The 24,200-nt window shown below is 38.8% G+C and overlaps 1 protein-coding gene across 6 annotated transcripts in view; it reads left to right on the top strand.

Annotated features, from left to right (window-relative positions):
* MYZAP (myocardial zonula adherens protein) overlaps positions 1-23,778 on the top strand; it is a 67,981-nt gene extending 44,203 nt beyond the window's left edge. For 4 of the 6 annotated variants that reach the window (XM_052672413.1, XM_052672415.1, XM_052672416.1 and 1 more), the window contains 3 exons: positions 9,674-9,757; positions 10,385-10,485; positions 11,814-14,150. In XM_052672413.1, the coding sequence (XP_052528373.1) occupies positions 9,674-9,757; positions 10,385-10,485; positions 11,814-11,919 (291 nt within the window). In that variant the 3' untranslated portion in view covers positions 11,920-14,150. Of the gene's footprint in view, positions 1-9,673; positions 9,758-10,384; positions 10,486-11,813; positions 14,151-19,712; positions 19,859-20,389; positions 21,080-21,905; positions 22,129-23,109 lie in introns of those variants that run through there. The other 2 variants (XM_052672418.1, XM_052672417.1) reach the window with 2 other exon arrangements.
* The last annotated feature ends 422 nt before the right edge of the window (positions 23,779-24,200 follow it).

Below are 24,200 nucleotides of genomic sequence, written 5' to 3' on the forward strand. Positions count from 1 at the left end.
TTTGTCTTGGTCTGTGTGTTGGTTACAAGATTCTGATGGAGTTCTGATGTATGATCTGATGTGTGATACTAAGAGATCCTGTTTTACATCAAGTGAGTAGGAAAGAAGTGGGATGAAAAATCATATCTAGTTCAGCTTGCCAATTTTATTATTCTCAAGCATCACAGCAAGTGGTTATTTTACCACAATATTCTATGAAGGAAAATATCTCTAATAATCTAATTTATCTACTCAAAGCATTACTGGAACAATTACTATCCTGAAGTCCTAGGAAGCTAACCACCATATTATGAAGTTGTTTGTTTTTCTTACAATTAAAAATACTGGAGAACTTGACACTTTGGGATATAGGTGGCAATCCAGATGATTCTATTAATAGTGCATTACATTTCTTCTAAGTATATTCTAAACTATTCCATGTTACCGGGCCTCTAGTGGGCTGGATTGGTATAGCAAATATTTTCAATTCCATTGTGTGTTTTGGCAAAAACATGTATAAAACGTGGGCCAATAATAGTTATATCATAAATGCCAGTTTTAATTGGTGAGGTTAGCATTTTGAATCGTGTAACATGTATTTACTGGCATGTTCATCTACATAGAAAGCTCTTCAAGATCTTTTTTGTCATCCTATTTAAAGAGCAGAATGTGAGACAACTAACTCACTACTTAGTTGTCAAATATATCTATTTTATCTGATGCCTGACTACCTGCTTTTCAAAATCAATTAAATGATCCTTTATTGTATGTAGTCACAGAGAATGTACTTTTTACTCTCTGTATTTCTTGTACGTTTTAATTTTTCTTTTAATATAGTTTACTTGAGAGCTGCATGAGTGCTTGCAATTGCATTGTGATTAGAGAAGTAAAGATTTTTGTAGCAGAAATTTGATCAGGTCAGATGGTGCCAAATTAGTGTTTTTAATTAGGTGGTGTCTGTGGTGTGTGTTTGTACTGCGTTTCAGTAAATATCTAGCATATTACTGGCATGCTGCTTTAATTAAAGGCTTAAAAATAGCTGCTATATCTGGGTGCAGAGAGTTGTAGTTGTCCACCACTGGGAAGATCAGCACTGCAGATGCGTGTGCACTTTGAAAAACAGAGCTTTTCATGCACGTAGTATTTTTTTATACTTTTGTATATACTTCTTAAAAGCCAGGATGTTGAAAGAGACAGTTATAAAATCTCTGCTATGTGAAACCTAGAAAATGTGTTCATCAGAGTACATTTGAACACATATCTTCTTGGCATTACATTTAATGAAATGCAGAGTGCAGTGGCTACCGAGGTCCAGAAAAATGTCACACAGATCTGCCATGTATCTTGTTATTGAAATACTTTCGTGGCTGGTATCTATAAAATAAGGTTTATAACTATCAATAACTTGTATTTACATAATATAATTGAAAAATAACAACCTAAGAGCTGGTAAAGCATACTTTCTGAAACACTTCATTTTTTTTGATGCATAAGAGCAGAGTGAGCACAGGCTAACTCGTTAACCCAGAATAGAAATGGAAAGAAAGAAAATTGTCAAAATTATCAGCAGTACTTTTCTTAGAAGCTGAAAAAAAGGAGACTATGAACCAGACAAGAAAAATGTGTAAGTACTTGCTTGACTGCAGGATGAGCACATCGCTTAGTAATCAGTTCTACAGTATTCATCTTGGTATATTCAGGTCTAGCTCTGAAGTGTAGATGGGGATTTATTCTTTCGGTGTAAACCACAACAGATTTGTGCTGTTAGCATCTTAAATTTAGACAAAGTGCAGCTACAGAAAGGAATACCATTTCAAAGGGATGCTGAGCAAACAAAATATGCTGCTTTGAATTCATACAGAGAAATGTCAGAATTGAAGAAGTACTGAGACAAATCTGATGGCTGAGAAATCACAAAATAGATTGCTATTCAGTCCTTTTTTAGGTAGAGATGATGGACCAAGTGCAATTGATAAAAGGGAGGCTTTCTGTAAAAGAAGAGCAAGCAGTCTGAGAGAGAGTGGAAAAACGCTTTGATAGTGGAGTTTTTAGATGCAACAGGCAGCTCTAACCCCTTCACTGCTCTTCTTATGGCATTTATATAAGGTATTAGAAATCTGTGGTCAGTCCTAATCTCAGCGTGCAGGAAAGGAGACACTGACAGAAAAGCATTAGTTGAATACTCTTTTCTTTTGTAGCGACTACAAGTCTTCATTTCTAAAGAAGCCATCATGCTAGTAGTGAATGCAGTAGTTATGCAACCTGCCTTTAGTGGAACTGAGCCCAGGCAGAGAACAGTCATGGTTCAGTGTACTTATGCTCCTCAGCCAAGAAATCATTTGCTTCTGATTTTTCTCTCTGAAAATAAATCCTTCCACCTCAGGCATTAAGAGAAACCTCTTCAATTTGACCTAGACAAACTAGTCATAAATTAAGCAGGAGCATGGAAAACGACTTTGAGAAGAAAATAGAAGATAAAGAGAGAGAAAAAAAAAGCAACAAAAACACAAAACTAAGATCACTCACACAACTGTTTTTCAGCCTCACAGAGATCCTCTGCTGTGAGAATCAAGATGAGAGCCCATTAGAGCAAGAGTTGATCTGAAAGTTATCCAGCATTGGCTTTGAAGCCTGATGTGCTTATTGGACAGACTGCGGAAGATTTAAGGCTGATGGGTTTTTCCCCGTGTTGAACTTGTTTGTTAAATAAATGTTTGTTCCTAGCTTAGTGCAGATTTTAGGTGGAATGCTGGCAGCTGAAAGGGCAGAAATCCAGCCCCTATCTCTTCTTTTTTGAATTTATGGCTGAGCAGAGAGAGGCTTTCAAAGACAACCCAAGAAAAAGGCAGTTCTATCAGTGGCAGAACTTGCAGGGAGAGTCTCAGTACAGAAGTTGGAAGGATGCACACTTCAAACTCTTCTGCTAAGGAGTCCTCAGGGCAGAGACTATTCTGGACAGGCAGATACAGGCACAAGGGACACTATGGGAAAACAAGGGAAGGTGCAACCACAATGTTTTTTTAAGGGCATTGTTTTTTAAGGTTTTTTAAGAAATAGTTCAGGGAGAGGTGAAAGCTTGCTCTTTTCAGTTATCCATTCTACATGGTCAGTTCTTCCAATCTGTGCCAGTGTAGGAAATAGGAAGCAGCTTAGTTTAAGATAATAAAGCTAAAAATCTTCAAATGAAATGCAAAATTTAAATAAGCAACAAAAGCATTTATTGACACTATCTCCATTTCAAACCTGGTGAGATTAGATCTTTTCATTTGATATCTGTGCAAATGAAACTGAAATGGATTGCAGTTTCATGCCACAGAAAACTTACTTTATGTATAATGTTATTACAAAATTAAGAAGAGTAGAGGGGAGAAAATAAATATTTAGATTTGTAGGCAATGTGAATGGATTGATGCAAATATAGGGAGCTGTTCTGAAGGGGACTGAAAAGAGAGAAGGATATTTGATTCCATGGCACAAAATTATCTACAGAACTCAGATTTCACACGGAATTCCCTAACTACTGAATTGAACTGTCTCTAGGTGATGGCCCATGAGCTGTTCTCCAGCTTTAGTCTCAGATTCGTTGGATAATAAAAGGTGACCAAACACCAGAGGGAAGCCGTATCCTGTTCTGTTGCAGAAGGTACTTGCATGAAAGGACAAAGTACTAGTGAGCGAGTGATGTTTTATGTTGCACAAATGGAGAATAAAGAAGAAATTTTCCTACTAAAGACTTAATAACCAGCTGAAAACTTCTGTATCAAGAGCTCCAGACAAACTGAAAAATAGCCAACTTCAATATGGAAGCACAGTTTTAATTTTAGGTCACGTAAAGGAAGACACACAGAAGGATGAGAAGATGGAATTATCAGCCACAGACGGATGCCAGATTATTATTAACCAAAATCTGCTTTATGTAGTACATATATCAAAACCAAAACAACAAAGAGAAGAAGAAAAAAGAAAAAAGACACAAGAGCAAATGCAGAAAGAAAGCCACCTTAGGAGCCTGGAAGAAGAAGATATATGGCAGAACATATATAATACTGCCCTCCCTGCCCTGCTTTGTTCATGAGTTTGGCACATCTCAGTAGACTTGAGCAATGCAATACGTTGCTTGTCTACTGGCAAAAGAAGAAGCACAACTGTGGTTTGGTGGGAGTGTTTATATCTGCATGCTACCAGTGCTTTCAGTTAGAAACTGCTTGGCCAAATCATTAATTAGGAGACTTATGCACTACTGAAGTAGTTCCTAAATAGTTGGGTTGAAGTGTTAGACAAGATGTGGGTGTTTATAGTCCTTTAGAACATGTTGGTCCTGTGGGCCTACTTCAGCAGTAGATGCACATCAAAGACTGCTATGATGTTTTCATACAGCTGACTAGTTTAGACAATGCAATAATTCCTATCAATCAGTTGCTACTTCTTTATATAAAATAGGAGCTTTAAAATCACAAGAGGTATTGAGGGGTCACACAGCATAACTAAGGAGGATTTTTTTTTTAAAAAGGTGCTCATTTCTATTTGCTGTATCACATTCCCTGAACAAAATTTGCAGACCAGGCTTATAAATACTAGTTAAGTTCCAGCAAAATTTTGGAATCTTAAGTAAAATCTTGCTTTCCTTGTACAGCAGCTGTCTTTGAGAGTTCAGGCTGCTGTTTCAATGTCTTGTCTGTCTTTGTTTTATGTAATGTAATATGTGTTTGTCCTGTACTTAGTTATATTTATGACCAGTGTGTTAATGTCTCTGTATCAGTGTTATAAGAAAAATACACTATACTTGAATAATATCTAACACTTAACTGTAATAGCACTGTCATGTTCTGAGAAATATTTGAAATTGATTGGCAGTATAAAGTGGTAAGTGTTGAATTTACCTAAAAGCTGCATCTGTTCTAATTCAATAATTCAATAAGGCATATGTCAAGCCTCTAGTACTGTAAGTAAGTATGCAGAATAAAATCAGGTTTGCTATTTCAGACTTTATCAATGTTCTGTGACTGAACACTTGAATTCTCTCTTTCAGTACTTTATCTCTTAGTTGCTTTGTAATTCTCTTGATTTCCTTTCTAATAACACTGCTTACTTCTCCAGAATTTCCTTTTAAGTCTCATGAATCTCCTCTTGACTTCTTAGTTGTTCTACCCATGAAATTTTCCATCTTTACTGAAGTTGATTGATGGAGCAAGAGAAATTCAGATGTGCTGTTCATTCCAGAAAGTATTTACACTGCCCTTTCTGTAGCATGACAAATTCATCTGGTATTTGAGGAGATATATAGTGACAAACCTGTTCTATAGTGAGAAATAATTATATCTTCATTGATAGGGTGGACAAGAGTTGAATTTTCTGGGAGGTACTGTAAGAAAAGGTTACTGTCTGGAATCTGGGGGAGTTTGAGCAATGTGACCTTGAGGTTTTAGAAGGAGAATATACAGAGGTTGTAACAGCAGTAGGACTATAATAAAGAGTGGGGGGAGCTTGGAGAAAAAGTGCTATGGTGATATTTCTCAGCTATTAGATAAATTCAGCAACATTCACATTGCCCATGGGGTCTTAATGTGCTGATTCACATCACTGTAAGTTGCACTGGGTATGTGTAATGTGAGCTGTATACCTAACACAATCTGCATGGATTTTTATGGATCTGGCCATGACTGAGAGAGATCAGGTGCCCTTCTTTCCTGTGCCAAGTTTGGGGGAATTGAAATGGGGTTGGCAAAGGTATTGCTGAAAAGCACATGGAGCCACTCAGTCCATAGAAGACCAGGTAAGTTACAATACTGTCATTTGGGCCTTGTTGTTGTTCCCTTCCCAATTTCTGGAATAGTCAGCAGTCACCCAACATGAAAAGGAAAGGCAAGAGCAATAAATGCAGTTGAGTAGGTTTGCTAAGAGGGAATGAAGTGAAAGATCAAAGGTTGATGGCGTATCCCAGGATTGCTAAATTTGTAATTATACTGTTAGGATAGTTGTCTCCAAAGGAATGGTTGAGTCATTAATACAAATTATGTTGTTAAGGAAATTTTGTTTAATTGCTTACTGTGAATGTGAAGAAATACTGGTGGAGAATTGGAGGGAAAAGAATGGCTAGTGAATCTTGCAGTGCAAGGCAAGGAAGAACAGTGCTAGGAAAGAGTCTGAGCAGTAGACAAGATTGGAAGGAGAGACACTGAAGGATATACTTCTATAGTGCTTGTAGAAAATGATGGCGAAATCTGAGAGGGTAGTTTTGTAAAATCCAGATTTGGGATCAAGTTGCTGAATTGGCAGGGAGCTGAAATGCTGAAGTCTGCAGACACAGCAAGGATGAGGTGGGTTATAGGCTTTGGGTATTGCTCATAGAAAACATAGGAAGATCTTGGTGATATTTTTGGACTGGAGCCAGTCCAGCAATAAGTCAGTCCAAGGAAGTTCAGTCTTTGACTTGTACTAACTTTGTTTCTAATGCTAGACTGCCCTGGCCACAACTTGGGCCCTTAGTTCAATATTGTGTTTGAACTATCCTGCTTCTCCTTTCTTTGTCCTTACCCTGTGTTCAATGAAAAGTCAAAATCTATTGCTCTGTCCTCTGTTAGTTTTTCTCTCACTCCTTGGATCAAAGACCTTCTCAAGACTTGGTTTTGTGCAATATACATTCATGGTGCTGTAAGCATTATTATCTTAAGTTTAGTTTACTATAGCTAACATCTTTTTAATGGAAAACAAAACAAAATACCATTAGGTATTAAGTCATTAATATTATTTTTGAAGAACTTTTACCCAATATCATCATTTTGAGCCACTGCTCCTCTTACATTCCTCTCTAGAAGGAAACTATCGCTCTTTTACTTTATGCAATGTGTCTAATTTAAATTAACTGAATATGGACTTTATTTAATACAGTAATATGATAATATAAACCTTATAAGTATATAAACTATAAATATAAAACTTTTTCCTGCTTTTCTGTTGTGTGAATGTCCACCTTGAAGTGTAATCTAATCTGGTTTATTCACTCTTGGTCATCCCTGTGCTAATGACAGGACACAATGTGTGCTCATATTTTTATTCAGTAAATAAACTTTTATAGTAAACTACTCTGGTGGGATGTGTCATCCACGTCAAGTCTGTGGGTGGGCTTAATGGTGCATCAAAAATTTGTTGGGAGTTGTTTTAGCCCTTGGTCAGCAGTAGCGCTGAGACAACTAGTGGTGGGGGCTGCAGTGTGCCTGTATGTAAAAGGGGGGCCCTGCAGTGTTCTTGCCTGCATTCCTTCTGCAGTGGCCTCACAGAATCACTCTGCTGCATCTGGGGAGGAGGCTGAAATACTGTTGTTTTCCTGGCCCTGAAAGAGCCCCTCCAATTTTAACAACTGCTGAATTTATTCCCATGAAATATGTTTGATTTGTACAGCTGTCTTGGACTGATTTCACCATGCTGTAAAGATCCACCAAAAGGTTTTATATAAACTACTTAATTTAGAGCCTTATCGTATCTGTAATTTACATAGTCTTATCACTCCATTCTGTTTTACTGCTAGAATATGTTTGCGTGTGATAATGTAGCACAATGTTGGCTCTCCTTAATATGTTAGAAAGAGAAGGCATATTTTAAAATCCTTTAGAACGCCAAAATACGCCAAAATACATTGATGTAGTGGGTTCTGACTGATGTTGTATAAATACATCAAAAGGAGGCAGGGAGTTCTGTTGCCAATTCTGCCACTCCTCAGAGGATTTTCACCAAAAGAAGAGTAAAAGCAGTAGCATACCTGCAAAACAACAACATGTCTTTTTGGAGTTGGGGTTTGTGTTTGGGAAGAGGAGGAAGCGATTTATCAGTCTTCCTCTAAAAGCAGAATGGGCTGTATTACATTCAAAAGGAAGAACTGGACAAAACCCTCCTCTGATCCCATAGCTGCACTTGGCTTCAGTCAACTTTGCGTTGTATTGATTACTGGTGTTAAAATTATCTACTTGTTGCGTAGTAGAATAAAATATTAATGGAGAAGATCCACTTAAAAATTCTAAAAGAACCGTTAGTCTTTTTTCAAGTGGAATTTACTGGTAAGTCTGAAGCTGTTCACAAAGTGACTTAATTTAGTCATAGTACTAAACAAAATTGTAATTAATTACGAAGATCAGAATGAGATACCATTGTGCCACTCTGAAACTCTGAATATGCTACAAGCTTTGGATTTCTGTGATCAGAAGACTGAAATAGTAATACCTGTAGATGACATAGATGATTTTTGCATGCACTTCAAAGAAAAGAAATTGAATATCTGATTTTGGGAAAGATAGAAAGATGGATGATGACAGCACTCAGATATTCTGCGACTTCAACTGAACGCACATACTTCATCACACTTACATTTTACCTTTTTCCAGTAATAACTGATAACTGTGTCAAGGATTACTGGGAATTACAAAGACAGAAGTAAAGTTGATTTGGTGATTTTATAACTTTGGATTAAATGATGCATCTGTTTTGCTTTTTTGCTTTTTGTTGCACTATATAGATTTTTGGGAGGGAGGGTGAAAGTGCTACTCTGAGTAGTACTGAGAGTTTTAAGTCATGTACTTTTGAGTGTTTTATAATTCTTTTTTTTTAGCAGGATGAGAATATTTCTACTAATCATTGTTTCCAGATGCACTGAAAAGTTTTACACTGATGGATTTTGGAAGGTCTTTTTTAATGTGCTTTCACAAAATTTAAAAAAAGTTAGTGATTGGTGAGAGTATGTAGAAAATCTGGCCTAGCATTTGGAAATGGTCAAACTGTGTTGTGTATCAATGTAACATTGTAACTGCCAGGTGAGAAAAAACCCAAAAAACTATTATGAGCTTTGCTTTATTTCAACTTGGCTATCCCATAAAAGATTTCGTTTTGGTAAAATTCACCGAGTTTTTATTAAAAATGCTTCTTACTTTTTCCCTTCAGTTCGGGAAACTCGTAACCAAACAATAACTTAACAAAATAAAGCAAACTTATTTTCCAGGAGGTTTTATAAAAAATGAATGCCTATTCTTTATTATGCATGGATCTTTTAATTCTTGTCATGCAAGGGGACCAACTTTGGGCTCGGGGTTTGGGATTGTTATGAAACCCAGGGCATACCCCATTTCTTTGGCCTTACCTACCTGCTCTGGTAACAAGGACAGATTCAGTGTGGAAGATCTTATTGTGCCACACACTGATTAGCAAAAATCCCAGAATATACTCTGGTCATCTTTTCTTCCCTAAAGAGCTGCACTAAGATGCAATAGCTTTGGTGCAACTAATTTTAATTTCAATGAGCATTTGTAAATAACTGCTTTCCTTTCCCTAGGTATAAAATGCAAATGCACTTTTTTTTTTCCAATGAGTCTAGTATGCCAGAAAAGAACTGAACGAATAAGACCTTCAAGAAACTGTCAGATATGCGCCATATTTTGGGTTTAGTTAAAATCGTTTAGAGCAAAGGCCATTAAATCAGAGATGGATTTTTCCCAAGTTTGCTTTGTTACATGACAGTGTTTGAGTTTACATTTTGTTTCCAGCTAAATGCAGGTAAAATTCATGTTGGTATATATGTATGAGATTTATACAAACAAACAATATTAATAAATATGTAATAAAATCAAATATCTTTTCTTCCTGCAGTATCAAGTCTTCTTCCTCCTTTTCCCAACCCCATTAGACCAAATATCTTTATTTTTCTTCGCAGATTGAAATGCTAAGAAAGAAAGTCAAAGAAAAGGAATTATTTATAATACAGCTTTTAGAAAAGATTTCTTTCTTAGAATGTGAGGTAAGGCATTATATAATTGTGATTGTTTTCTGAAATCCAATAAAATTGGATCTGGCGTCACCTGATGCTGCTTAAATGCATGTTTACTTCTTATATTTGCTGTTCTTCAGTAAACAAAAGTTTGCTGAAATTAAACACCTGTCACAAGATGAATGTTTGTAATATAAGGTCTGGATACTTCCATTATAGAGACAAAGTTTGTGTTGTTTCTCAGCTTCCTGGGGCTGAGAGGGAAGTAGGTTCCAGTAAGCAGCAGGAGATAACAAGAAGAATGGGTATTAGGTAGCCTGGGGTTTTGGTGGTTATGAGGGCCACTGTGTTTCCACACCCATGCTCCAGGTGATGTCTTCATCTACCCAATGAATGGGAATAGATGTACAATTTCATGTTAGCTTTGTTATCATACAATTTTATAAGTGTCGTAAGTTCTTAAAACAGAAGCTGCTGAAAAAAGATGGTTGATTTAATTTATTGTATTCCCCAGAAATAAGGAGTGTTTATTTTCTCAGTGAATACTTTTACATTATTTATTATGGAGAAAAGCCAGATTGGAATTTTATTTTCTCATTTAATTGACATAGCTAATTAACATAACTAAAATAAACTTGTGTTGAAAATGTTTTCCAGAATAAAGAATTACAAGATAAATTGGACTATTTAATGGAAAATCAACCAAAGACCCATGTAGAAACCAGAGATGCTGGTGTAGGATGTGATCTTCCATATAGGTATTTCAATTTTCTTGTTTATAGCAAACTTCTTCACAATGTCCCTTATCAGCACTATGTTAGTACACTGTTAGAGTGGATTGTTGAGTTCTGCAAAACATTCCTAATTTTCAAAGAGCACCTGGTAGATACAAGATGTAATGTTCTTCAATGACTCGAGCAGTTTTAGATGCGAATTTATTACAGACCCTTGGTGCTTAGTTGCAGTAATGTGAACAGCTAGAAGTGAAGATATCTGACTTTGTGAAATGTGGAAAATATTGATGAATTGTGTCTGCCAGCACCACAGCAGGAGACAACGGTCAGCACTGCCCTGAACCTGTTCAATGCTGGCTTCATGAATGCTTTATTGTTTATATTCCACAAGATGCATCAATGACCACTTCAAAGGGGGGGTAACACCAACAGTAACAGTCTAGAACTGCAGAAGTTTTTGGAACTGTCCTAGCACTAAGTGGACTACTGCCAAGTAAACAGCACAGATTATCACTTGCACACTGGGATGCCTTTCTCTGTTCTCTGACAATGGGTGAAGTTTAGGCCTCCTTTCTCCACCTTCCCCTCCTTAATTCCAAACACTGCAGTAGGGTTGTACTGAGACCTGGTAGCAATGCTATCAACTTTGGCTTGAATCTCTCCCCAAGAAAATCACCACAAGGAAGGGTAAAACTGTAAGGTAAGGAGGATCACTGTATATTACTTTAACTACCAGCAGGTAAACTAGTTCATCTCAACTGCCCTGCAAATCGAATTATTTTGTTTGATGTAAATTAGCATATAAAATCAGAAAGCTGCAATGCACACTAAAATTTTCCTTTCTAGTTTAAAAATACACTCATGTCAGTGTTCTGCCTAAAGCATATTGTAATGGCTCTGAAATGTCACAGACTGTTGTTTTTCACCCAGGACACCAACATCTTTGTTGTCCCCTCTGGGTCCCTCTTTCACATAACCACAGCCCCAGTCATCTGATGCTTTTCCTAGTTTTATATTTATCTTTGACCTCTATACTGTTTAGATTTTATGGTATTATACTTCACAGTTAATTGTGTCCTTACATTTGATTTTACGGTCTTTAGGATCTTTAGGTTAAGCAGCTGTATTGCTGGATATTCCAATATGAGCTCCAGTTGATACTTGCATGGCATGTTTTTTATCAAATATTATTTGCAGCATTATATAAAATAAATATGGAACATACCAAACACTTTGAATAGTGTAATTTTAGCCTATCAATAACAAGGCGCAGGTTTACTGCAGTGTCACTTTCAGCCCAGTTGTCTGATGCTCTGACGTTAACCCTGCAATTTTTCTTGTATCCTCAACAGTACAAATAATGATAACGGAAGATCTCCTGAAAGCACAAGGCCAGTGAGGACATACACCCCATTCAAGAGAGTGTTGGAATATAGCACAAAGAACAGTACTTCTTGAGCATCCAAGTCAACGTGCTTTCTAAATACAAACAAGTATTTTGCGCCTTTGCAGCTTGATTAGATAAATTTTTATCAAGTCATAGAGAAGAACAGCAGCATGGAGTCTTGCTAAATTTATCCTGAAAGCAGCTTTTTAGTAGCTTCCTATCTGAAGTTACTACTGATATTAACTGTGAGGGAGATAGGCAAGAAGCGGGATGAACGAAACAGCAGTCTATATTGCTTCTTTAGAAGCTGTCTAGTGCAATGTGTCATTTCAAATACCTACAAGGAAGGGGTTGTATAGCTGTACAGATTTTCTTCAAATGTGTTCTAATTTCATTTGTACGATGAATCTCTATTTTGTTTTCAATACTACCAGAAACAGAATCTAAAACTACCTTGGCAGGGGGCATTAATCTCAAAGCTCCTCCTTTGTGTGCAGAGTGTGAGAGCTGTTCATGCTTACCATAGAGACCTGCAGTGACTTAGGGCTCCATTCACACAGAACAAGTTGACTAGGAACAAGCATTCTCTTGCTGGGAGGGAGAAATGCAACTGGGATGTTCTCAGGAAATTCCCTCTACGCATGCAGATGAATGTTGTGTTTGTCACTCAAAATATTAAGTGATATAGCAGCTCTATGATGGATTTTGCTTTATTGGTTGAATATGTGGTTTGTACTTCCTAGTCACGGAGCACAGTGACCATTGGTGATACACTCACTAGTGACAGGGTAGGAAAATCCCCGTTGCTTTTTTAAAATTGCTTTTGCATTACAGGAAGGAATTCTCACTGGACAGCATTTTGCCTTCAGTAACCTTCTGCAGTTCCTGCCATTCCCACATCAATAACTATCCTGAATGATTATTTTGATTTTGAGTATGCTTTCATTCCCTACAAACACTTAAAATCTTATCCCCAACTTCAGAGTACCAGCAGAATGACTGCATCTAACAACTGAATTTATTTATACGGTCTTAGTTTTTACATTTTATTTTCATCTCCCAGTTTTATTGAAATAAGTTTAGTTTAGTATTTTCTTGTATTCCTGTTGCCATCAATGTGGCAAGATTTTTTCTATTACAGCAACTGCTGTAGAAAACAAATAAGTTGTTTTGTATAACTCCTGTATTGAATATGAACCCCAGGAGGTGTTCATCTTGCCACAGGGCTGCATAAAATGATTGCTTTTATCTCCAGTCTAATGCAAGTTTTTAAATTCAGTACTCTCTGTTCAATTAATATACTCAAAATTGTATTTAAAATAATAATATTTAACTCATAATCCCAATCTTATTTCTGCATTCTTTCATGGTTTTCTTAACTTGCTAGAAATCTTAGTTTATTCTTTAACTGTGCTGTTTAGCTACTAAGTAAAGAAGTCTGTACTGGAGCATGGAGTGGAGGATGTCTTGATGCAGTACAAGTACCTCACAGAAACATAAATTGCTTGGTGTAATTAAAGCAAAAGCAAAATAAAATGGGAAACTCTAACTTCTCCATTTTTTATGCTTGGATCATCATCCATCTGCATGTAAGCTATTTTTTTTTCTTTATGACCTGATCAACTCCTGAGAACTTAGAATGGTCATTCTTCCTAAAAAGTCAAATGCAGTATTGTGGATTATTTTATGTGTAGAATTCAAGAAATACTGCAGTCAAAGCCACCGACAAAAACGTAATCTATCTACTGTTGAGGTAAGCCTGTAATCTTTATTGGACTAAAAGTCACAAACATTAACAGTTGCTCAGTATTACTTTAAAAAAGAAAAATTCAAAGTTTTACCAAGTTAACTTAATAGCTCTAAATGGGAACTCATGTTTAGTATGCATGTGATGGAGTGAATAATTACTCCTAGATATCAAAAGGGGAAAAAAAATAGCTATTGCCTTAGTGAATAGAAATTATAACACACATTTACTTGAGTTGCTTCTCCCAGAGCAGAAGGAAAGGGCTTGAAAGGGAGGTCTCTGAGAATTAAGAATTCTACTCCCTTTAAAAGGTCCTCAGGCAAAGCACCTCATTGTACAAGGCAGAGGAATACCAAATGCTGGAATATCAAAGATGAGAAACCAGCTGACAGGTGCAGAAGCTGTAGCCTCAACCCCACATAGAGTGTTCTTGATTGAAGTTTTCATGATTGAGTGTGTTTGGGAGATTGAGTTCCCAAATAACAGTTAATTTGATCAATACCTAATTAATTAGGTTGTGTACAATGAAGATCTTGAAGTGGAACTTTTTAAACATTTTAAACATTTTAAATGGAAGTGTTTACTGATGAGCACAAAAGATGATGGGTAACGGCCCAACCAGTATTTCAGGCACAACGTTTGTATGTGTGTAATCATATCTCCCTCTAGTGGCTCATAGCAGCAAAAATTATTAGCTGTTAATTGGACAATGTGGTTTGAAGAGAAAAACACTGAAGACTATGCCCAAATGGCCATGCCAATATCCGTTATGGATGCAGCCTCAGTTCATCATCAGCCTGTTACCATTTTATGTGCCCAAACAATCTGGTTTCAGGATTGAATTTATGAAGTGTGATTAGTGAGTTATGTTCAAAAACAGATTAACTGATGAAGGTTTTATTTATAGATAAGAGGAAATGCAAGTTGTTGTGATAGAAAGACATCAATCGTAAAGTGCAATTAAGTAAAAATACTTCATTGATCTGTCTGGCTTGAGCCAGAGTTCAGAAAACAGAGTCTCATAGCTAAATGCTCTGGCTTTAGTAGAGGAGAGCAGGGTGAAATATCAGAAGGTTTTGATTCAGACTTCAAGAGGAACTTCATTCTGCTTCTAACATATTTCTGAGAATATCTCTGAAAATACTTCAGCTTTGAGACTTGCAAAATGCTGATCATCTGCTCAAACCTGCACCCAGACTGCAGAAATATTTCCCGCACAAATTTTCCATGTAAACTCTATTCATGCTGTTTTGTATTTTGATATTCAGTGCGTTGGATGACCATTGTTTGATTGAACTATTGGTCTAAATTTGGTAGCTGTGAAGAGCAGGAGAGGAACAGTATTTGTATAACTGTGTTACATGAAAATATAGAGCTTTCCAGTCAAATCAATAGCAATGTAAATTAGCAGAGATAATAACAAATCTGGCTGAAAAAACTTTAACACTTCAGTACAAGTTTTGTCAAATTGAGATTGGAATGCTTAGTACTATAACATTAGAAACTAGTAAAATTTCTGTAAACATCAATAAAAGCCATATAGGTAGGTTCCAGAAAGTACATCAAATATAAGTCAATTGTATGACTTCATTTGTACCACGGTAAGTGTTATTCTGTGATTTATTCCAGATCTTCTGGAAAGTATTTTGGAATACAGTTTTCATATATGCTGTGTAAATAGTGCAATTACACTGTATGCTTTTAAAACATCCTGTATGTAAGACTTGAAAAGGATGAACTGTAATAAATACTGTATTTAAAATTTCTATTCTGTTGTGTAAATATTCAGAAATAAACTTACCTTAAACCTTGCAAGTTTTACTCTACATATTCTTGTTTGTTCAAAACATGTATGAATGCAGAAGTGGTTGCTCTGCAGCCTGAAATCCTTGTCAGTGTTTCTGTTGGCAGATGTGCTCTTGAGACAGGAAGACACTCCCTAGCTAAAGACTAAAGACTCTTCTCAAAGCCAAGTAACAAAAGTAGACGAACTCTTTTGTAGAATAAAGAACTATTGACTTGCAGAGGATAAACAAGACATGGGCAACATAACATTCTCACTTACAAATGAATCAGTAAAATCAGTTCCCAAAGATAACATCTGACTGCAGCTGGGATGTTGCCCTCCAGCTTTCAGAAGAATGAAATTGGGATGAATGTGGCCCTGTGTTTTGTTGTTGTTGTTTTTAAAGTTTATATCCACTCACTGTTAACAGCAATTTATCTTCCATGTCAACTAATTACAAATAGTTTTTTCAAACATTACAATTACCATGTTAGTGATTTGCAATACTCAACTGTAGAATGTGAAGCTTTTATCTCACTAATATTCCTGTGTATGTCTCTTCAGCAGAGACTGACATGAGAACATCATAAAATCATACTGAGATCATGCTCAGTGGTGATACTACAAAATAGGATGCTGTGAGTTGCTTTCTCAAGTTTTTGGGAGAGGCTTTAAGTCCTCATTTTGACATCTGGAGACTTTTAGAAGTGGATAAACAAACAGGTAAGAAGTATTGTGTGAAGTAAGTGTGTAATTCTGTACAGAAAATACTTACTGCACAGAACGGAGACACACACTGACAGTTTCATTCCACTTGCATCCTATTTCCTTCCTATTCAGCTCTTGGAGATACTTACACTTGTAAAAGAAGAAGAGCCCTGTTGAGTGTAAGGCCCTTCTGACCCTAAGCTTCAGCACTAGAACAGGGAAGAAATGCAGAAAAAGACAAGGTTGTGGCAGTCATCCACAACTTGAGGTATGTGAGAACTCCCCAAAGTAAAAGGGACCTGGAGATTGGAAAAAAAGTACAGAAGTGCGTAGGTTTTGTTTGCAGTGTTTTAGAGAAATAAGGTTATGGGAAGATAAATTACTATAATGACATATGACAATGATTTATTGTTTTTAACGAAATGAAAACAAATCATTTTAGTCCTAAATATTCATACAATTTTTTTTTCTGTTATGTCAGGAGTGGTTTATTTTGTGCGTGTGGCTTGATTCCAGTTTGCTTGCCCCCAGTATTTCCATCTAGGAGCAGGGAAACAGAAAGTAGGTTTTCTCCCATCAGAGCCTAATTTCTTAAGTCTTAGGATTTCTTAGTGAAGAGCATAATGATCTATTTATTAAAATGGGAGATAGGAGAAAAGGACAATGAAAATGATACCCTTACCAGATAAAGTAACGCTCTTGGTAGTGTTAGCTTTAAGACCAGTTATGACCTGTGTACTTCTGACAGAAAGTTCTCTCACCTGTAAAAAAGTCATGGCTACCTCTCTTCAGATGCCATCTGACTAGAATACCCATTTTGTGCTTTCTTCACAAAGTTTACTCTTTTGTTCATATACTTGATTTTCTTCATTGCTATTCTAATGATTTAATTTTCTCATAGACCTAGCATTAAATTGCATACTAATTACAGGCATGCTATTGTAGAATAAATTGAATTCTAAGTATGTGACGGAAAACAGACCGTCTGAAAACAGTGCCTAATGAGAGCTCTTGAAATAATGTCCTAAGAGCATACTCTTACATAGGAAATAATTAAAAAAACCCCAAATAATAGTTTTTTTTATATACATAGCTCACATGAGTGTTGATCGACTGTTGGAATAAATGATACAAAATAAAGCCTAAAATCCACTTATGGTCTGGAGAAAACAAAAAAAATATTGCTGAGTACTGCAAATAGTGGCGATGTATCAGTTTCCCACAGGAAAAGAGCAAAGTGCTAAGGCTAATCTTGTACTAGCTACTGCTGGATAGTGATTACTGACATTCAAAGTGTGGCTAGTAAGGATTCTTCTTGCTCAGGACAAACAAGGCTACAGTTTGTAATTTTTCCGTTCTACTTCTCATCGACTGAGAAAGCATCCATCTACTTTTCCTTCCTGGCATTTGAATCTAAATCGATGGTCTAGATTGCATTGCATCTAGATGCTGCCCCTTGTTTCATAAATGAAAAATCTTTCATTCTAGCACCTGTCGAATGTTAGCCATCAGTTCATCATTATGGAACTGTGTGTCATCCAAAAACAGATTATGGTATTCCAAAATTTAACTCCCATCAACTGTAAAGATGAACAATGTAACTTCCCAATGACCTTGGACAAAAGAGGACTGCAGAATGGTGTTCCAAGTAAGGATAGCAAAACTATCAGTCATGACTCCCACAGTCCTGTTATTAGAATACTTTATTCTCTTCATCTTTTGTTTCTTTTTTTTTTTGTGTGTTTGCACAGATGAGGAGATAGGCTGAAACTCACCATAATTACTTTTCTGCATATGTAGTTACAGCAGTTAGACTGAGATGAGCCATCATCACCTAAGTGCAGAGCAGCAGACTAGTGAGATTATTCCTTTGCCACTTACACAGAGGCAGAATCAGTTTCCAAGCCCAACCTTTTTTTTTCCGAATCTGCACAGGAGAAAGAGGCTAAACGTTGAGTTACAGCATTCCTTCTTGCAAGTGCCAGACAGCACAACAAGACAGCATTACAATTCAGAAAACTTGTGTTTGACAACATTAAGTGATCTCCTGGCAACAAAAAGTGTTTTCCTTTTTCCTGAGCTCTTGAGAAAAGTTTCCTGTGGGATTTTCTGTGGGAGATGATCCAAGTTGTACGTAACAGGCAGTGAGGTGGTCCCTGCAGCCAGGCACTTGGCTTTTTTCGCCCCTCCATGCTGTTTTTCCATGGCAGCTGCCCACCTGGCTCCTCTCACTTCCCTGGGCCCTCAGCCCTTCCGCACACCTCCCAGCTGCACAAACAGAGGGGCACGCAGCCATCTCAACACGTTTCCTCCTGCAGGGCGGGCCGGCCGGCCATCCTGCTCATACAACAACAGCTTAACAGTCTGAGAAATCCAATTCTTCCCCGTTATGTGCACCAAGGGACTGGGCTGCACCAAAGCTCCCCGCAATGAGCACACAGCTCAGGCTGTACTGCTGGGCAGCGCTCAGCACTGCACTCAGCACTTCTGTGGCCATGAAAGCCTGAAGCAGTGTGTGCACACTGTGCTAAGGTTTGCATTCCTACATTCAGCCTCTGTTCAGCACTTGTAAATATAAGCATGGTGTGAAAAGAGAAACTGTAATGTATCACAGAATGGCCAGGGTTGGAAGGGACCTCAATGATCATGAACCTCCAATCCCTCTGCCACATACAGGGCCACCAACCTCCCCATTTAATGCTAGACCAGGCTGCCCAGGGCCCCATCCAACCTGGCCTTGAACACCTCCAGGCATGGGGCATCCACAACCTCTCTGGGCAGCCTGTTCCAGCACCTCACCACTCTCCTAGTAAAGAATTTCCCCCTGACATCCAACCTAAATCTTCCCTCTCTGAACTTAAAACCATTTCCCCTTGTTCTGCAGTTATCTACCCTTTAAAAGAGTTGATTCCCCTCCTGTTTGCAGGCTCCCTTTAGGTACTGAAAGGCTGCAATGAGGTCACCCCGCAGCCTTCTTTTCTCCAGGCTGAACAAACCCAGCTCACTCAGCCTGTCTGTAGTGGAGCTGCTCCAGTCCCCAGTCTTCTTCATGGCTCTCCTCTGGACCCTCTCCAACAGCTCCCTGTCTTTCTTGTACTGGGATCTCCACAGTACTGGACACAGTACTGCATGTGGGGCCTCACAAGAGCAGAGGGGGACAATCACCTCCCTGCCCCTGCTGGCCACCGCTCTTCTGATGGAGCGCAGGATACAATTTGTCTTCTGAGCAGCAAGAGCACACATGTTCAGCTTTTCATCCATCAAGACCCCCAGGTCCTTCTCTGCAGGACTGCTCTCAAGACCGCTCCTTCCAGTCTGCATGGATGCCTGGGATTCTCAGGTCAACGGCACCATTCAGAATCTCTGGAAAGCTGAACGCTGAGACCTCAACAGGAATCTGAGCTCTGCTAGAGGCTCTTCAGCCAAGGCAATCACAGAATGATTGGACATGAGCGCTGAGATCACCCAGTCCGACTGCAGCGCAGCCCCCCACCAGCTTATCGCCGCACCCGCAGGGCTCACCGCACCGCCCCGGCCGAGCCGCCGCAGCGCCCCCCGCCGGGCCCCGCCGGCCGCCGTCACTTCCGGTAAGATGGCGGCTCCCACGGAGCTGCGGAAGCGGTGCCGGTGGCGCCGGGCCCGCGCGGCCGCCCCGCGGAGAGGCGACTTGGGGCCGGAGCGGCATGGCGGCGGCGGGCTCCCTGCGGGGCCGGAGCCTCCCCGAGCTGCGGGAGATGCTGAGGCGGCAGGAGCGGCTGCTGGCGGACCAGTAAGCGCTGCTCCGCTCGGGGCCGTCTGCGTCGCGTTCCGCGCGGGCGTCGGCGGCGAAAGCGCTCCCGTGTGTCCGCTGGGCTGAGCGAAGGCCCCGGGGTCGCGGCCCGCGGTGCCGGCGGGGCGGCCGTTCTCCGCCTTCTGTCCGCTGCGGTGGGGCGGGGCCGGCGCGGTTCTGCTGCTGCGGGCGTTCGCTGTCGCGGTGCGGAGTTGGTGCTGGGAGCCGTCCGCGTGCCAGACGCATGGGAAAGCTGAGAGATGGCGGGTGCGAGCCTGACAGCAGCGCGTGGGTGGGAAGAAGGGGGTGAGAACCTCGTCGGTGTGAGCGGCCGAGGCTGTCGGTGCTCTGCGTCTGGATTAGCAGCGTTCAGAAGTCTCGTAGTAGGGGAAGATGCGTGCTGGCAGAACTGAGGCCTGGGATTGCTGCTCTGGTAGAACAGCTTTGTGTGCCAGAATGAAATAAGATTGCTCAGACACGGTTAAACAACTCGTGTTGTTATTTTTTTTAAATTGTTTTTTACCACTTTAGGAAGTTCATCGATAAGCTCCCAGATAAGGGCAAGAAGATCTCCGATTTTGCAGAGAAGCTGATGCGTGCCATCTCACAAGAGGAAGAGCTGGCACGGACTGCAGAGCTGTTGTCCGCGGTCAGGCTGGAGTTCCAGGCAGAACAGGACAAGGCTCGTAGCAGCAACCAGCACATCGCACTGGGTGAACATGCGCTGCACCAGAAGGAGCCCCCAGTCCTCAGTGCCAATTCTCGTGCTGAAGAAGTTCCTAAGACTGCTTCCCAAGGACAGGAGGGAGAATGTTTGGGGCACGATACCATAAGCATGGCTTTGGAAAATCAGAGGACTCAGAGCAAAAATGATGAAATAAGGACTGTCATAAAAGATCAGAATCTCTGTTGTGAAGCTATTTCCCAATCAGCCCCAAGCAGTCACCTGAACAGTGATCAGCAGATCTCTCGGAACAATACTGAGGGTGGCACAGAAAGTGCTTTAGACAACTGTAATGACACATTGGTTGATGCTTTTCAAAAAGTCACCATTGGAGATGGAGATAATGGTGAAAAAGTATTGGAAAAAGAGCAGAATGTGTCTGAACATAAGGGCAATATTTTTGGAAGCCTGCACCCCAGGACACCACATTATATTGAAGTTCTGGAGTCCAGAGCAAAAAACCCTGTCATAAAAAAAAGCAAATTCAAAACAAATGCGTAAGTATTATGGAATACAGGAATCTGTTCTAGACAGGAATAATCAACTTGTTTAAGATTGAAAATGTTGCAGAAAAAGCAAGGTTGGTTTATTTTCTCCTGGTGAATTAGGAGATTTAAAGTCACATGACATGCTGTGCTAATATATTGGCTCTTTTGTTAAGTACTGCAGAATCTCAGTGCTGAGTGGTGGTCTGAATCTACCAGTTTGAAAAAAAAAAGTCATAATCTTCATAAAATTTCATAGCTTAAGCTATAAAACTATTGGACATTTGGTAGAACTTTCTTCTGGATTAATTCTAGAACTTGTAAAATTTCAACAGCAAGTGGCCGTTTGCTTTTCCTGCATCTTTGTGAATCTGCAATTCTTGTTGTGAATATTGGCAATAATAACAATTTCTGTTTCTCTTGACTCCCAAAGCGTTGCTGTTTTGTGGTTGCCTATTAATTGGTGTTCATTTTTTGTCTGCTGCGAGGAACAATTGTGACACTGTTTCTATGTAGAGAAGCTGTATCCTACTAGGTGAGGAGAATGCTGATATTTTTAGTTTTCTCTGGAGGTGAAACAGTAAAGGGTAGGTGTAGTACTGAGGGACGTGGCTTAGTGGGCAATGTTGGTAATAGGCAGACAGTTGGACTAGATGATCTTAGAGGTCATTCCCAGCCTCTGTGATCCTATGCTTGTTTATTTGAGAACGGTATCATTACACTTCAGATGCTCTTTCTACTTTTGTACCCTTACGTGTTGAAATTAAATTTTAGAACTGAAGTTCTGAGCCGTGTGTTTCAAATGTTGGTTACAACCTCTGTGTTTGATCACTTGCAGGTTATCAGGAGAGCAGAGCGGATCATCGCGTGGTTCCTCACCCAGTCAGTCACCTGGGGGATCTGGCTCTCCAATTACTGCTGAAGAAAGAAGACTTAGAGATAAGAAACATTTGAATGACATCACAGCAGCTCGGCTACCACCGCTTCACCACTCCCCTGCTAAGCTGTTGTCTATTGAGGAGTCCATAGCAATTCAGATACAGCAAAAAGAAGCTTATGAGGTAAGAATTTCTGATTTATCTGGAAAAATAATTATTTAATTACTACAACCCTTACCAAAAAACTCACCAAAACAAGAAGAAAGCATAAAGACATCCTTTGATACTTTTGAATTTGATAATAAAATTGGGATTGCCAGACTTTGAGAAGACTGTATTTGAGTCTCTTAATGATGTGATTCAACAATGTGTGAAACTCTTCTGAAATGGCTATTCCTGCACTAAACAACATCTGGTGTTGTTCTTCTGTGCAGTTACGCTAACTTCATTACGATCTTTTCATCTCTGACTAGAAATAAAAGTATGGATCTTGTCTATTAGATTTAATTCATTTTTTGGCCCTTCCATAAATGGTGGCCCAGTGGTATCCAGTGATCTTAAGACACACAATAACTGCCGTTGGCTTAGTTTATTCTGTGCCAAGTTGTGAAGTTCTTTAAGGAAATTGCTTGCTAAATTCTTTTGTAATGGATTTCCATTTTGACTTCCCAAATGATGCAGAGCTAATGTTTTAAACTAGGTGCTACTGTAAAAGTGTTTGTTGCTAATTACTATTTTACAAGCACTTTGCTAATTTTGTCTTTGATACTTGAAGGAAGCTAATTTATTTGTAAAATGAAGGACTTTTTTGCTGAATTGCTGAGTTGCTGAATGAATAGCATTGCTATTGGTATTGGTTACGTACAAGGCTGATATGTAGACTGATTTTGTTCTGACAGAAGTGAGATGGGAACTGTCAGAGAGGGAATTTCAGGTCTTCAACTCAAAAAACAAAGCTGTCTTCAAATACTAACAGAGCAGTTAGGTATTAAATGTAAATAAATTTATCTTTTTTTCGTTAGTTACTAGATATTTTAATTAAATCCAATCTGGAGTTACCAATATTTTATTGTGTCAAGTTTCTTCTTTGGTTGGTTGGGTCTTTTGCAACCTGGATAAAAATGACGAAAACAATTTTTCTAACTTGTGTCTTTTTTTTAATAGGAAATGCAAGCCAAACTTGCAGCACAGAAGCTTGCGGAGAGGTTGAATATAAAAATGACCAGCTTTGAACCAGAGGGGGGGGCTGCAATGCAATACAGAGAAGTGAGAGATGAAGATGATTTTTCAGCAGACGACTGAATTCAGGAAGGGGTGTCAGAGAATGAGCCACGTAACTGATCCTTATGCAATACTTCTTAAAACCCAAACGTGAATATTGATCTAATTAGTTGTTTCTGAACATTTTAACATTACAGCTATGGGAAGGGTTCATAATAATGCTTGTACTTGTGAGGTTTATTAAGTGATAAGCCCAGTATTATTTGGAGACTGGTTTTGGAACACTTGTGGCATTTAATCTTTGCGGAAAGCTCAACAGTTTTCAACTACAGTGAAGTGAGCTCCTTTTCCAAGCTATGATGAATCATCTACAAGAGAAGGTTTCTTTTGCTGGGAAATGTAAGTGTAAAGAGCCTCATAATCCAAGTCTGTAAAGTTAGCTAAGGTGCCTATGAGCTGCTGGGTGGAAACTGTATTTATGACATCTCTTCTTTGTATAAATGTGAGGTACCTCTATTGAGGCATAGTCTATGAAGGTCATCTGTCTTTTACCATATGGTGACAGTACACATCCAAATGACTACAATAAATTTGTGATCATTTTCTTCCTATTATGAGAACTTGTTTCTATGCCCGTAGCTTCCAGTAACGCTTTCTGCCACTGTGCTGTAAATAGAAAAGAACATGAAGTTTTTACCTAACTTAATTCTGTTTGTGCTTTAAGGGATTCTGCTGTTTCATATTTGGAGACTACTGCAAAGCACTTCAAGAGATTAAATTAATCTGAACATTTCAGTATTTTTATTAAAGGTTTTGGTGTTTTTCCATATTTTTGTACAGTGCTTTCAAACTTTGGAATGCTATTTTTTCATAGTCTGGTACTGTAAATTAAAAGATTGCCTCTGGTTTTCTTGGAGAAAATAAGTCCTATGTATTTTACAGACTTAGCTGTTCTTTGAAGATAAAAAACAAATCTTCCTTACAGTAACATTTTCTGCCTTTTATTATGAATTTTGAAATATACAGAACACAAA

Source organism: Tympanuchus pallidicinctus, unplaced genomic scaffold (genome assembly GCF_026119805.1).
Source record: "Tympanuchus pallidicinctus isolate F22 unplaced genomic scaffold, pur_lepc_1.0 scaffold12, whole genome shotgun sequence".
NCBI lineage: Eukaryota > Metazoa > Chordata > Aves > Galliformes > Phasianidae > Tympanuchus > Tympanuchus pallidicinctus.